Here is a 16422-nt window from a genome sequence, read left to right on the forward strand (position 1 = left end):
AGCAAGAATACACAGTTAACTAGACGTTCGCTTTCTTGATAATCTATTTATGTATTTCGACTCGATTGAACCGTGAGCGTGACACATACTTGCATCACTTGAGCAGCCTACCGCCATCTCTAAAACTACATTACATCAGGAAAGCGCTTCTACGGATTTTGGCACGGAAAATCGTACTCCGGAACCTCTCTATTACCACATGCAGTATGTGGTCACATGATCGCAGGCCAGTGAATAATACAGCATGGCTGCATCAATAGTTTGTGTATATGTCAGTTATAGTAGTCCGCAATGCTGCTTTTCTAATTCTCATTATGATTAGCATGCAATGTACTACCCGAAGTACTGAATTTACTTCTTCTGTACTCTATATTCTAATGTATCTTCTACCTCTTCTCCCTTACGAACATACTTTCTCATTTTCCATACTTATATAGGAGACTCCCTTCGATAGGCATCTATTTGCCTCTGGAGGATCCGTGAAATAAAAATCAATCAAAATCAAGAGCGTGCGCAACTCCGCATTTGCTTGGCCCTTGCCACAATGGCCTACAAGTAGGTCTAAGCCAAAAATGTCCTGTCGTCAAGGAAACATTATTCCAGCCTCAACAAGTCGTGGAAATCTGCCAGGGAGTGGGGGTCTGCGTTGCTGCGTTTTTCTGCTAGGCCAGTGCTCATGGTGCTTTTGAACAGCAAGTGACGTGAACATGGGAAAGGCCACATTTGGAGGAAGGGCTACAACTACGCAGCACACATTCACGTTGCATCAAAGTACATGTACCGTAAACTGTCCCCACAGGATCCCGCGATTCCGCGGACACGCAATTTTCCGCGGTACTGGCTTTTAAAAGCGCTTTCATCCGCGTCCCGAGAGACTTTGCATAAAACCCACCTTATCCAAGGGAATTTACAAGAAAATAGTACACGATGCTGAAAATGTCCTACAAAGTCGTACCGCGTACCGGTCCATGAGTTTGTACGACAAAGTTATACTTTCCGCGTTATTGACTTTCATCCGCGTTTTCGAGAGATTTTGCATAAAACCCACGTTATCCATATTAAAATATAAGAAAATAGTACAATGATGTTGAACATGTACTACAAAGTCGTAACGGTCCATGAGTTTGTACGACAAAATTGTATACTTGCATGAAACTGCATGCCAAAGTTGTACAAATGACAGAATACTGATAACTCATACGATCGTGCATAAACCCACATATTGGCCGCATAATCCCGCATATTTGCCGCATATAAATGGCCTGTTTTCGCCCGCATAATTTTAGGAGTTTGTCCGCGTTATTCTGTGGGGACAGGTAAAGCAAGAGCGCCCCACCATCTCGTCCTTTCGGGGTCGCATTGAGGTGGTGTCCTGTCTATAGGTCATACAACACGAACCTTGTACACACAGTGCCACACACATTGCATGCTGTGCATTCAATAAGTACTCCATTTACCTTCGAGCGGACACGAGCTCCACACAAAACCGGCTAAGTGTGACCTTAGTACACTAAGGTTCTCAGAACGTACGAACTTCATTGCACTCTGCCATACGATTTTCCTTTCCCCGGCTGTAAAAGCAAGGCTCTCGAGAGACGGGGCGCTCTCGCGGTACTTCAAGGTATATGGGGTCAGTGTCGGGAAAGCCGGGGGAGAGTTGAACGTTGGGTCAACTCTCCCACTGCTGCTCATTGCTGGGCGGTGATTTGATTCAACGAGAGAGCATGGGTTTGTACAGGCAGATACCAGCGGGACTGCAGCCACCGGGAGAGGTACAGCTGTCTGCAGTCCCGCGTCTGTACCGGTGCGTTGCCAACCAACCCTAATGCTCACCTCAGAGTAGTTTAGACGGCAGTTGATCTTACAATGCAATGGAGTGGTGCATTGCTAGATCACTAACTTACAACTAGCGCGGTTGCAAGGGTAGGGAGGGTTCTTGTGTGCACAATTAATATATACATGTACATCAGCCATTAAGAGTATGTACAGGAAGAACACGTGGCTCACATAAGAGAAAAAAACCCGAATCAGTCACGAAGGACACGAGCAACATGGGCGCTACTCATTGTAACATATGTAACATGCAGCGTCTGTGACATGCTGACCTATAAGTCATCGGATCAACAACTTTCACTTCACAAGGGAACTGAGGGAGGGCATTAAGCGACGACCTCGCCTTACAGATACCTCCGGCTGTTTCTGGACCAGTTCCGTGTACCGGTCCTTGTCAATCGTCTTCTCCAGTCTGCTGTAGACCATCTTGGCCTGCTGACCACGCATGAGCATCATGCGGTCTCTCTCGGATAGAGTAGTGATGTCAACGGGCATGGTCATGATCGGCCGTGGCTCTCTGTTGCGCAGCGTGTAACTGGAGCCATCCGGATTCACCACCAAGACACGGTACTTGCGGCGCTCAATCTACAATGATTTTGTAGCAGACACACACACACACACGCGCGCTCGCGCATGCACATACACACACACGCACATAGCCACACCCACCCACACTCAAATGCATGTACATGCAAGCGCACACGCACGCACGCACGCACACACACACACACACACACACACACACACACACACACACACACACACACACACACACACACACACACACACACAATCTATTATGTCCCAGTGAATGCCATCACAGACAGGTTTTCTAAACCAGAAGCTCAGAGAACTCAATACAGCTCAAGTAGTTTTGGGGGAGTTCTACAAATTCGTATAGATCTGTATGATTTAACTCCAAACCCTCGAGGCTCCGCAAGCTCCATACATTCACTATGAAAGAGGAACAAAAATCAAATTTGTGGAGAGGGCCTCTTCTCTGCAAATAGTGATTGCCACGCATTTGACATTACTGATATGCTGTAGCATAAGGAATGTGCAATGGGTGTCTGTTTCCCCCCACATGTAACCAAAATGATAGGTGCACATGACCCATTGTCCTCAAAACTCTCACAGTTCTTGGCAGAGGGCACATAATTATATTCAATTCAAGCTTCCCCTATGCAACTCCACGAAACAAACTCCAAGACGGATGAAATAGTGAATGCCTCTACTCCCCCCCCCCCCCCCCCCCTCTCAACACCGAAATTCAACAAAGTGGCCAGAAAACATAGTCGTGATCAACTTACTCTACTCAGAGTAGCCGCGGGGTAGAATGGCTTTTCAGCCTTCTTGCTGTTAAGGTGCTTTTGTTGATCACGAAGACGCTCAATAAGAGACGTCTTTTTCGAGGCGGCAGCGGCAACCGGCGTCGTGCTGGATATACAAGAGGAGAGAAAGGAAAATATACAGATGGTAAGTTGGTAACCTCACTTGAGACAAGCAACACAGGTACCATGCAAGCCTGTGTGCACATGTGTGTGTGTGTGTGTGTGTGTGTGTGTGTGTGTGTGTGTGTGTGTGTGTGTGTGTGTGTGTGTGTGGGGGTATGCGTGAGCGCGCATGTGACTGCATGGAACTGTTCCCCAGGATTGGCGGGATGCCCAACTCGTCCCGATTCCCAAAAGTGGTGACTTGACCAATTGCAACAACTGACGCGGCATTGACCTCCTAGATGTCGCTGGCAAGATTTGTAGCCGCCTCATCCAGGACCGACTCCAACTTGTCGTGGAACAAGAACTTCCGGAATCTCAATGTGGCTTTTTCGCCCTGGTCGCGGCTGTGCTGATGCCATCTTTTCCATTCGCCAGCTCATCGAGAAAGCATATGAGCGCCGGCAGAAGCTGTTTCGTGTCTTTTTTGACTTAAAGAAGGCGTACAATTCCGTGCCACGCCAAGCACTCTGGTTAGCGTTAGGGAAGCTAGGCATTCCTGAAGTGCTCCTCAATGTCCTCCAATCGTTTCACGAGAGCATGCAGGCAGCTGTGCGCGTCGGTGCCAACACCACCGAGTCGTTTGACGTCAACAATGGCCTCCGTCAGGGCTGTGTGATGGCCCCAGGACTTTTCAATCTGTACTTCAGTGTTGTACTTGAGTGGTGGGCGCAAGTGATGCAGGCCAGCGACCATCCACCTGGTATCCCTATCCAATATAGCATCAATGGCAACCTGTTCTCTAAGCCTGCTCGTCAGTTTACTGCCGCAACCATCAATGACATTGAGTACGCACATGACGCTGTCTTACTCGCTGAAGACCGCTCTGGTGCTGAAAAGTGACGTGAAGCATTTTGCACAGTTGCCTCTGCCTTTGGCCTCTGTGTCAACGCTGCAAAAACCAAATTTCAAGTGGCAGGTAGCCAAGTCGACATGTCTGACAAAGCTGATATGCTCGTCAATATACTGTGGAGCATGTTCCACCCTTCGTTTATCTGGGTCCGTCATGCCACCGGATGCCCGCTCCTCCACCGGCGTCAGTTGCCGCATATCTGTGGCTTCGGTTGTCAGTAAACGAAAGCCATATGTGGCCTGTGTCTTGTCCCTGATAGCAGACGTCTGGATGCCTTCCATCATCGCTGGTTCCGTACAATACTAGCCCCCCCTCCCACACACACACACACCTCTGCAGTCAGCAGCAATTCGAGCGCATCATGTCTGCGCAGTTATGCCGTCACGGGGTGACCCAGTGCCACTCTCTGTTAAGATGCACCATGGCGGTTTAGAGTGGCTTGGTCATGCAGCTCGGATATATCTCATTGCAGCTTTGGTTTGGTCGTTTGTTGGTTGCGCGCCCCTTCTGCGATCCCAGGCGCAGGTGGAGAGACATTGTGGCTACAGACACGAAGTCCATTCCAGACTAGTTTGAATGTGCCCAAGATCGATCAGCTTGGCGAGAGCAAGTTCTGGTTTTTCAGTCTCATCGGGCTATAGTGAAATCCGTACTCTGCTCGACGTGCAACCGGGCTTTTTCTCGTCCTAAAGACAAGGTATGGCACAAGTGCTTAGCTGAGCGCCAACTTCCCGTCCACCAACAGCCTGGTTCAGCACAGCGTCTCAGTTGCTGCCGATGGTTTCGAAGTAAGGGTGAGCTTGCAGTTCATCGTTGCTAGCCAGCACTCCCTAAACATGCAGATTCAGCACTGCCGGTGTCTCGCTAGTTGCTACTTTCTACATTGTCAATGCTGCAATCGCTGCTTCAAGTCCCGGGCCGGTTTTAACCGCCATAACTGCAACCGTGGAAAACGTCGTGCTGCAGCCGAGAGGGAATCGCTACGGCCAAGAGTACATAACCAAGAGTGTGCAACTCCATCTTGAGCTGCGATGGGTTCAACTACGGTAAACAATTTTATTGCATCATTCTTTGGCAGAAGTATGATGAAGTGCGTATGCTTTCCAATGCTTGTTTTGTAGATACGGTGAGAGTTCATCAGATTCACGACACGTCGATCTACCGTAGCTGTAATGTACAACTTATTTGTACTTTGATCTCTGGCTACGCATGATGGCATGAGTGAGCCAAACCGCCGCCAAAGACTGATACCATAAAAAAATTCCGCCGTGGGCTGGGGGATCGTCGAGCTGCACACTTTTGGTTATGTACTCTTGCTACCGCTGATCTGCCTGCATTGCCCAAAGCGTTCACGGTATCCGGATTTTTCCCGCAATACAGAAAAATTCCTCAACACGTGTTCACCCGTGTTTAGACTATAGCAAGCTGAATGCCCTGATTCTGAGCAACCCTGGGTACGATTCTTCTGCTTGTGGCGAGAAGATTCATTCTTGGCGCAGTCGCACAAAGGACTCCAAGCTCTTTGAACTGCGCTAAGCGTATCTGCAAGTGCATGTCGATGTGTCCCTACAGCGTTTGAGCCCTCTATTGTATGTATGTGAGACACATGTATGTATTTCAGTATAAAACTGTATGTATGTCAGACTAATAATATGTATAATTATCAGTATAACTATCGGTTATTCTAAGGCTAGAGTAGTTGTTCTGTGCCCTGGTGTGCATGCAGGAGGGAATCTTTTACATTACTGTCAATTTGGAAGAGACAATGATTGAACAAATGATAAAGTAAGCTAAGGTGTAGCCGTCATCCCAGCAGAGATCCTTCAGCATTTTCTTCAGACTTCGAAACTCATGCTTTCTATGAAACGACACATGGTGGGACGCAGCCCTCACTGTATCCACACACTTCACGTACAAACTAGTGCGCGGGAGCCCTAGTGCCTTAAATACTCATTCGTTTGAGTTGAAAAGGGAATACTGCCTTCGATAAAAACTAATAACTATGGAATAGATTTCAGATACAGACACATTTTCAACAAGTTCAGTTATTACCTGAAGGTCCTGCAGCAGACGAGTCCACCTATGCACACTCTGGAGGGCAGCATGGCGGCAGGTCGCCACGCCAAATGCGAGACTGAACACTAACAACAAAGCTCTAGCTAATTACTTTCTTCGTCGTGAAATACTGTCAAACCATCTTCTTTCACATTTTGCAATTACAGTACTAGTATTTGGAGCATCTGGCACATAAGGGAAATTCCCCAAGAAATAAAAATGGCGTTGCACGTTTTTTTGTACTATCCTTGGCAAAAATCAAACGAATCATGAATGCTTGCGTCTTTTCGTTGTGATGTTTGTTGATTTTATTTCAGCAACTACGAAATGTGTTTGGTGGTACTAGATCTATTTTAGAGAATGCCTAAGAGAAAAAGGCGTCATGCCGGGGCACCTGTCGCTCAGCAACTTCCTCCCGTTGAAGCCGGTATTGCCTTCAGACTTGAAGAAACCAACCGTCCTGCCAAGCGTATGAAGAAAACAGATGAACGTGAATCTTCTCTGGTGTGGACGAATCTTGGAGTGCCCGAGTCAATTGTGAAGTCACTGTTGGAGCTAGGATATCACACACCAACCACCATTCAGCGTGAAGTTCTGCCCAAAGCTATTGAAGGCAGATGCGATGTCCTTGGTGTGTCGGAGACTGGTAGTGGCAAGACGCTGGCATATGGCCTTCCTGTGTTGAGGCACATACTTACCGACTTGGAGAGGAAACTAGCTGAGGAGGATGAGTCAGACCTTGATGAAGCGGAGCAGGATGAGGGTAGTGAGTTGGAAAAGGACAGTGATAACCTGGAGGATGTAGAGGAGGATGTAGATGAGGTCGAGGGTGACAGTGAAGATCTCAGTGGTGAAGACATTGATACGCTTGATATGGACGAGTTTGAGGAACAGGAAGAAGACGGAGCCGGCAAGGTCTGTGATTTGACTGCAGCTGTGGAGGCCCTCGAGGCGGTGAAAGCTGAGGAGATGAAACTGCCCGCTGCAGCTGGTCACGGGGTTCACACGTTGGTCCTGACGCCGACTCGCGAGCTGGCCATGCAGGTTCTTGGTCACTTGCAAGCTGCGTCTAAGTACACTGATATTGTGTCCGTCGCCTTGGTCGGTGGCCTGTCGGCACAGAAGCAGAAGCGCCTGCTACAGCAGCGCCGGCCACATTTGATTGTAGCAACGCCTGGCCGATTGTGGGCATTGCTGAATAGCTCTGAGAGCGATCATCTGAGCACCATGCGCAAGACGCTGCGTTGCCTGGTGATCGATGAGGCCGACCGCATGGTGGAGCAAGGCCACTTTGCCGAAGTGGAGTTGATCATGAGTGCATTGCCAAAGAGCGTTGCTGTGCGTGGTTCTGAGAAGCCCAAGCTGCGGCAGTCTCTTGTGTTCTCAGCAACACTAACCTTGCCGAAAAATGCCAAGGTTTCAGCGAATGAGACGCTAGAAAAGCTTGCGAGCAAGGCATGCGTTCGAAGCAAGCCCAAAATTGTGGACGTAACGGGCTGCAACAAAAAAGTAGAGACGCTAACTGAGGCGCGGCTCATGTGCGGAAGTAACGAGAGCAAAGATCTCTACCTGTACCATTTTTTAACAGAATACCCCGGCCGCACCATCATCTTTTGCAACTCTATCGATTGCGTGCATCGCCTGTGTGGATTGCTGACTCTACTGCGCGTACAGCCGCTTCGTCTCCATGCCGGAATGCAGCAGAGGCAGCGGCTCAAGACCTTGGACAGGTTTACCAGCGCAAAGTCGGCTGTCATGGTGGCGTCCGATGTTGCCGCTCGCGGACTGGACATCAAGAATGTCCACCACATCATTCATTATCAGGTAAGCCATAGCGTGGCAAGTGGTCTAGTGGCGTGCACTAGCCTATGCACGTAACTGGACGTTTCAGATCTAATTTTGTTTATCATCAAGCTTTAAACGGTCTCTTTACTAGATTTCACCAAAAAAGCAAAGAAAAAAAAAGCAACCAATATTAATTTTCAGTCTAGGGCCGACATCATCAAGATTGATAAGAAAGTTCTGAACGAAAAATGAGGTGGACTAGTATATAGCATTGCCCGCAAAGGCTACATCACGTGAGAACACTACACTTAGGGTAGGAGAAACAAGGCACGTGCACATGTACAGTACGTACAATGTTGCACTAAGGGAAACATCGTAGCCGATGCGATGGGACTGATGTGTAAAGAGGAGGCGATACCAAACGCATCACCTGCTGGTACTAGACGGTTTCGCGTTGTGTCTCCACTTGGCTGCTCATTTCTGTACCATGAATGCACACTAGCCTAGGGAGGAGCTAACCACTTGCTCTCTCTCTCTCTTTCTCTCTCTCTCTCTCTCATTCTCTCTCTCTCTTTCTCTCTCACTCTCTCTCTCTTTCTCTCTCTCTCTCTCTCACTCACTCTCTCACACACACATACACGCACGTGCACACACACACACACACACACACACACACACACACACACACACACACACACACACACACACACACACACACACACACACTCTCTCTCTCTCTCTCTCAGAAAATATCAGATATTTCTATTAAACTGATAACGTGCAGGTTTGTCAAGCTTCACAAAGGGACGTGGATGTTCCTTTTCTCTTCATGGTCTCCTGTGCATGTCGCCAAGGGATATCTCTTGTCTGTGAGCTCCAGTGAGATGATGCTAATGGAACCTTTCTGTTTCTATGCTGTCTGGTGTGCCTTTTGTACAGGTTCCACGCCACCCGGAGACATACGTGCACCGCAGTGGTCGCACAGCGCGTGCCAACCGCGAGGGACTGAGTGTTGTGCTCGTGTCACCGGAGGACCTGTCCCTGTACCGCCGCATCATCAAGGAGCTCAACGACGGGAAGGAGCTGACGGAATTCCCGATGCGTCTCGTCGACCTCACGAACCCCCGGCGACGGGTGACTGCGGCTCGACTTCTCGACAAAGAGCAGCACAAGCAGAAGATGTCGAAACACAGCAGCGACTGGTTCGAACGGCAAGCAGACGCACTGGACATCGTCCTGGATGAGGATATCCGTGGCTTTGCTGATGCTGAGAAGGATAAGTTCTCGAGCAATGCTCATCAGAAAAAGATGAAGCGTCTGCAGACGGATCTCGATGCCGCTTTCGCCCGTTAACGACAACTAAGTGTGGTCACCCGAGTGTGTGGGTGAGTTTCATGCTGTTGCATTGTAACATATTTTTATAGCTTCCTGCAGAAACTGGCAATGACTTTCCCTGTAAATACGAGTAAATGGCGCCTCCTGTCTATAACATATTGGTACCCTGATGTTGTGAACATCCAGGACTCATGTACATGTAAGCACATCTTGCCACATATTTAAATGCGGTAACGTTGTTCCAGAGTCCACAATATTTTGGCTTTTGTTTTCGCTTTTCAAAGCCTTGTGTCAAGCAAGCTGTGGAAAGAAGAGCAAAGGCCTTTCTAGCGCCAGGGAAATGTGGAAAACACGATCTATGTAGATATTATGATGTAGATATGTAGATATTAACATTATGAGATGTGCAGCCTTTCTTGACTGTTTGCATCAATACAGTTGTAAGCCACGCACAAGTCCATACTTCTGCCGTGATGCAGAGAGTGTACATTTTTTGCTGTAAAATAACGCAAATCATAATCCAGTATTTGTATTGTGGCGGTGTAGCCACTGTGAGTATGGCATACACATGATGGTGTAGTGCGAATGTAGGCAGAATTGGAGAATTAAAGGTATTGAAGGAATGTTGCTGAGAGACATCAGAACCTATGAACCTCAGACGTGTTTAAGTGTATAATGACAGCTATGTATATCGATATGTCAATTGGGAGGGGTGTGAAAGTGTGTGCGCCTTGACCCGTCCATGTACTAGTATTCCAACAATTGTGATGTGCGTGCAAGTTGGGTTGAAAATTGAAATCAACCTCTCGCGTACATGTACCGGTATGCTCTGGCAAGCTAACAATGATGGCATCAATTGAGCATTTGACTGGGCTGGCCAGTCTGGCTGGCTGGTGAGGTGCACATGTGTGCGCATCACTGCTGACGGTTCCTTGGTTTAGCAGGCGGCGATGTGTAATCGTTTTCCACTGCCGGTATTGAAAGCGGTGTGAAATCACTGCCAGTGTTTGCAGTTACCATGACGCTGCCATTGACCATGTGCTCCATCTTGCTGCTGCTGCCGAAAGAAACTTGCGGTGTTGAACGGCTTTGGGCTCCAGCAAAGGAGGAAAGTAGTGATGGCACTGCTGCTCTGTTTGATGCTCTGGTAGTGGACATGTTTGATTCGGACAGCGGGTCAATAGAGGTCGACAACATGTAGTTGGTAGAGATACTTCGAAGTTGTTGTTGTGCGCTGGTGGCCAGAGTCATCGCTGTCTGTCGTTGATTTTTCGTCTCGACCGAGCTGGTAGTTTTGCTGAGAAACTGACTGTCCGGTTCATTTGACGGTCTCCACAGGTAGTAGAGGCGGCGGATAAACAGCGATCCAAAGATGATGTGACATTGTGAAAGTATAATGGCTGCCAGAATGACGGACTGACTGACTTGTTGTGAGAAGTAGTAGGCAGGTATCAGAATTATCCAGCAGGCTAGAATCAGTGCACTGGCCAGAAAGTAGAATGGTGCTTCGTTGAAGAAACCGGGCAATTGACGAGTCGAAAATGCCAGTACCAATGTGACTATGATCAGTGCAGATGTCCAGGTAAAGTAGCCGCCTATCCATGTGTCGTTGAACTTGCAGACAAGTCGCAGTGTTGTGTGCGTGTAGATGATCTCTGCATGTGGTGGTGAGGCTACCACCCAGAGTATGAAATAGGCGGCAGTGGTGATGGCAAGCAGAACCAATAGGAAGATTTGCGCCTTGTTACTCAGGAACTTGATTTTCCTCTTGGACAGGTGACTTGTTCGCTGGAAGACCAGTCGAAGGCGATTGGTCTTGATGGCCAGGCTGACGACATTGACAACAGGCCATATGAAGACCAGCACCTTGAGTGTGCAAGCTGTGTTGCTGGGCTTGAGAAGCAGTATGTTGACGAAGGCGAAACTGATCATAAGAGTTACGAGCTGTGCTGTGGTGAGCGTAATGTCCGCAGCCTTCACAACCAAGTGAGTTCTCTTGCTTCGGAAGAGCACCAGTGTGACGACTGCTGCAAGAACACCGACCATGCTGAACATAAAGATGAGGATAGGGCTGATGTGGTGAAAGCGTGGATACTCTAGTGGGTACAGAATGCAATGCGATTGCTCTCTGTTGGTGTAGTGACCTTTAGGACAGAGCTGACATTGATCAGTATTACCGTCACTGACTGCGTCAACGGGACAGGGTTTGCAGTCAAAGCAACACTGGCGGTAGCCATCATGATGTAGTCGACGATTGCCTGCTGAACATTGCCCTGGGCATGTTGAGCTGGTAGTAGTTATTTTCCCGATGCCATTATCACCGTTACCATCATCGTTGTCTTTACTGAGCACTGATTTCAAGTCTAGAGTTTCCATTCTCCATGCCAATCTGTTACCCCTTGCATTGGTGCTACTGCTGCGTGCAAGGACTTTGATGTGCATGCAGCTTGATGGATCGGACAACTGCTCAGTGTACATCTGTGATAGCTTTTCACGTATTTGTTCTGCAGTGAGAAAGGTACTCTCCAGTGTGTACCTTGCATAGTCGTTATCAGAGTCGTTGTAGAATCCCCGGACTGCTTTACAGATGTACGGTTGCATGCTATATTCCTCCGCAGTGCACCGGTCATGAGCTTCCTGTAAGAGTTGGTTTGTGACATTGACCACTGTGAAGATAGTACCCATGATCTGTAGAGAACGCTGAACAAGGAATTTCTTTGCTTGAGCTCGGTGTGTGGTGTCGCATGGGCGCCGTGAACTTGCGTTTGAGTTCATTGTTGGACTCAGTACTTTCACGTTGCGCCCAAATTGACATTCTCCAGGTGATAAGCAGGTCAAGCGACAATCGAATATGTTCTCCCAGACTGCTGCTAGCCATGGGTCTTGCTTTAGTTGCAACTTCGACAGTTTCAAATTGTTGAGGTTTTCCCATAGAGTTTCTTCGATGCATTCCCAGGATGGATGTGTTGAAGGCAGTGGAGCCAGCAGCCTTGGCTCCAATTTCACTGCCACCGGATGCTCAGCATCACTGCTCAGCCAGTCGTCATAGGCTGCAACGGAGTTCTCTGCAACGTACTTCCAGTCTTGGAAACCCACCCAGTTCCAATGGAGAATAGTTTTCCTGGGTGCCTTGTGTTCTTGTTCTTCCACCACCGATTTGCTATTCAGAACATTCCATATGTGCACAGTCACATCTTCATTTGCTAGAACGATGACAGTTGTTAGTGTGTTCGTACGCTTAAGTTGTTGAAAGAATTTCATGATTGACTTGCTGTTGTCTTGTGAGTGTGGATCGATGTAGTCGTCTACGGCTATACAGACATTATAGGTGCCAGCGTTGGACTCAAGGATCGACTTCAGTTTCTGATTGTGATTATCTTGTGACACAAGCACAGCTATGTGCGTCCAGTTCTGTTTGGTACATACATCCAACAGAGTTCTGACCTGCAGTTCGTAGATAGGTGTGATGCTAAACGAATAGTTGCTCTGTGGCTCATCTGAGTGATAGCGTGGCGTTGGAGTGATGTGAATGAGAGTCTGTGGCTCTTTCAGGATGAGAGAAGAGATGGTTGCTTGCGCCGCGGTGTGCGTTATTGGACCAACGATTAATGCTGGCGTGAGTGGCTGCTGCCAGTATTCCCGCTTAACTACTTGCTCCTTAGCACACTTGGGTTTTTGCTTGCAGGTGTCATTTTGTTGAATGGGCACACTGGGATGTGTTGTGTTTCCTGGGTCTTCACTGCCACTATTATCTTCTAAGCTGACGTCTTCCGGACTTTCAGGCTGCATTGTTTTTTGTGGAGGGTGATAGGCAGAGCCATTGTCTCCTTGTCCTGACTGTCCACTTTCGCTGTCATTTTGTTGTTGTGTGTTCGTTGCTGGTTTTACAGGTGTGCAGCCGGCCATTTCATTCTTTTCTTCAAGTACTCCAGACTCGGCTCTCTCAGACTCTCTACAGGTACACTTCTTCTTGTAGTTGTAGTACTTGTTGATATGTTGGTCAGTAACATACCAATGCTCATCCAGATAGTGCATCGCAACCGGTACCCCAGCACATGTGTCAATCAGTTTGTACTCAAATGACTTGTCGAGGGAAGGGACGCAGTTGGCCATCTCGAACGCCAGAGCCACTGCCTCAGCCATCGGCACTGCCTCATGTACATCCACATCTTCACATGTGTTCCTTGATGATGGTGACACATGCTTGTGCATTGGCAAAAAGATGGTTAGTTGCAGATCAGCTTGCTTGGAGTCCACTGTCAGCACATCTCCAAGTAGAACATTGGGACGTCTGGCCGGTGTGAATTTTCCTTCTGCTTGTTTCGTGAATAAAACAACAAGTATGCTGCAGGCAAGAAGAATGGCCGAGGGTTTCCATGTCCGGCCAGCACAGATATAAACCCGGTTGAAAGCCACTGGTATTGAAGGGTGGCATGTGCCTGGGCTGCCATTATGTCTGCACCACATTTCACAAGGCTCGAACACTGCTCACGCCTCGGGCTGATATAGAGGTTGCGCCCAGCTTGGGGAGAGTTTTACCTACCGTTCTACACTCTGCTCCAGGCAATTCACTCACTCAGACATACACGCCAAGCAGCTACTTTGTTTTTAATAGACCTGCTAGAAGAAGTGGATTTTCTGTGTCTTTGTCAACAACAGCCCCAATGAATGCTGTTTGGCCACTAGCTCAGACCACCTAACCTCTCGAACGTGCACAGATATTCTGACGTGAGCAGCTCATAGTTATGACCGCTAGTGCTGCTCTCAGTCCGGGTCTCACACGTACTGTGGTCAAGTAATGCTGTGTGCTGCTGTGTGGTACCACATGATTTTAGTGCAGTCAGTTGGCATATGCAGTATGCTAACATGGTGGTGGTACTAACTTCGTATTGCCTGTGTGCATGTAGCACTGGGTCCACCATGATCTATGGCAGTCGACTCGCGGATGCGCTGTTTTAGATTTGGCGTATACTTGTGTATACTTGTTCCTCAGTACCGTGTCGTTGTCCTCCTAAGTAACACTTGGTTGCCAGAAGGTTCAGCATGATCACCTTTTTTATTGTGTGATCCAGTAATTCACTGGCATGCACGTTTAGCACACAAGAGCAGTGCAGCATTGCACCACGAACAGAGTAACCAATGTGTGCTGTGGTTGAGACATACAATCTGTTTTGATGGTCCCATCTCCACATCTCTCACACCCTTGCTCCACATCAAGAATCACTGATTCAGCTGCCTCTGCTACTGGTAATGATTGTCGTGCAGCATAGAGATGGAGTGTAGATGGCGTACTACAAGAGTATTACTAGTACTACACTTTGGATGCATCGTGCGGATCCATTCTTGGGGCATGCTTTTCTTTTCATAGTTCCTAGCACGGGATCTGTGGTAACTAAAGTGCTATTGCTGCCACATGCAATCTTCCTGTCCATTCATCAAGTTGTCCATTCTTTGCTGTGACAGAAGCCGGTCTGATGTGGTGCTGAGCATGCATATGTTCAAGAAACTTTTCACAGTTTGTACTTCAGTAGTTTTCAATGACAATGCTCAGTCAGTGAACTTGCTTGGCCTTGGACAATCACTCCTGCTGTCTTCTTTATCCTTATGTTCATGAGTTCACTACAGACTACAGTACGGATTAGGATAGAGCGAGCCCCGAAAAGCGCCCCAGTTCTTCAAGCCCAAAGCTTGCTAGCTCTGACCTGTATCAGACCCACTCAAAGTCTCGTGGATATGACCTGGACCAACAACGTCAACACTCAGTTCACACGTATATTGTGGCCGATGTATCAGATAACGTGTGAAGTTTTGGAATCATCCAGCACTCTAGAGATCAAGTGGGCGTTCGATTTTCATCTACAGGTTTAGATAGATTTGTTCATTTTCTCTACACCAAACGGTAGATTCTACTTTCCTCTACTGGCTCCACTGGGTTTGAGGGTGATACCAAGAGTATAATAATATTATACTCTTGGTGATGCTTTGTAGAAGTCAGTAGATGTTGGTAGAGGTGACCTTGTATCGATTCTGTACATGTGTGACTATGAGTGGATGCTGGTCACACTGTGACTGGTGTATTGAAATGCTGTGCGATCAAATCTATGAGTGAATGCTGGTCACACTGGTGTGTTGAAATGCTGTGCGATCAAATCTATGAGTGAATGCTGGTCACACTGGTGTGTTGAAATGCTGTGCGATCAAATCGACAGGGTGGTAAAGATCTCCATGTAGACTGAGCCTGTTCAGTCGCACAAAGACTTGCAACTCACCAGCCTGTGGCATCTGCCGCAACTAGCGTTACTACACCATACTGCTAGCGAACGGTACATACAAGTACGCCGTGATTTACAAGCTAAGCTGCTGATTACTAGTACCCGGAAGTAGCAGGGTTCTCGCCAAAGCGACATAGGGGGTGGGGGTGCTACAGCCTTCTTCACGAGTTTTTGACCGTTCTCTTTGAAAATGAACACGCCACCCTGCAGAGTGCGAGCGCCATCTTTTTTTTTAATACATGTAAGCATGATGAGTACATATCATGTAGTAGCAGAGCATTGTACATGTACGAGTCATTGCATCCTATAATCATCACTTTATACCTCTGAAAACCATACTTATACGCATAAATTCCGAAATTTTGGAATGTTACGCATCGGAGCTTCAAGCTTCGATAATAACAGTGTATTGCCTATGATGTCATAAATATCCAACCGGCCGGAACTTCACAGCATGGAAAAATAAAATCACGCAACCACATCACTCGTACAGGTGCCTTTTTTAGTGAAGCGAGACTGCAGATGTGACAGGAAATGAATCATTCCCAAAGTATCCACCAACACGTAATGGCAGGGCGGGTGGGACACTGTTATATCTCGCTCTCAGCTCCTAGCACAACTCCCACTTCCCGTCACAATGTACCATTGCTAGCGAAATGGGAAATTGGGTCAACCTGGTACGCGTATATGGTCAACACCTACAGTACATGCTGTGATAATCATTTATTTGCAGCATACAGCCTATGCCCAGGCCTCACCACCACTGCCGTTTCCGTGCTGCCTTTTCGATACATAC

The 16422-nt window shown here is 47.8% G+C and overlaps 2 protein-coding genes across 2 annotated transcripts; one reads left to right on the forward strand and one right to left on the reverse strand.

Annotated features, from left to right (window-relative positions):
- Positions 1–1840: 1840 nt before the first annotated feature.
- LOC135804816 (large ribosomal subunit protein mL55-like) lies at positions 1841–6408 on the reverse strand. Its single transcript, XM_065318776.1, has 3 exons — positions 6232–6408; positions 3144–3270; positions 1841–2418 (listed from the first exon to the last, which is right to left on the reverse strand). Exons 1-3 carry the CDS (start codon positions 6282–6284, stop codon positions 2131–2133), a joined length of 468 nt encoding a protein of 155 aa, XP_065174848.1. The 5' UTR covers positions 6285–6408; the 3' UTR covers positions 1841–2130.
- Positions 6409–6501: 93 nt separating this feature from the next.
- LOC135804801 (ATP-dependent RNA helicase DDX24-like) lies at positions 6502–13428 on the forward strand. Its single transcript, XM_065318759.1, has 3 exons — positions 6502–8058; positions 8959–9404; positions 13245–13428. Exons 1-2 carry the CDS (start codon positions 6595–6597, stop codon positions 9370–9372), a joined length of 1878 nt encoding a protein of 625 aa, XP_065174831.1. The 5' UTR covers positions 6502–6594; the 3' UTR covers positions 9373–9404; positions 13245–13428.
- The last annotated feature ends 2994 nt before the right edge of the window (positions 13429–16422 follow it).

The sequence above is a fragment of the Sycon ciliatum genome, chromosome 1 (assembly GCF_964019385.1).
Source record: "Sycon ciliatum chromosome 1, ocSycCili1.1, whole genome shotgun sequence".
Taxonomy (NCBI): Eukaryota; Metazoa; Porifera; class Calcarea; order Leucosolenida; family Sycettidae; genus Sycon; species Sycon ciliatum.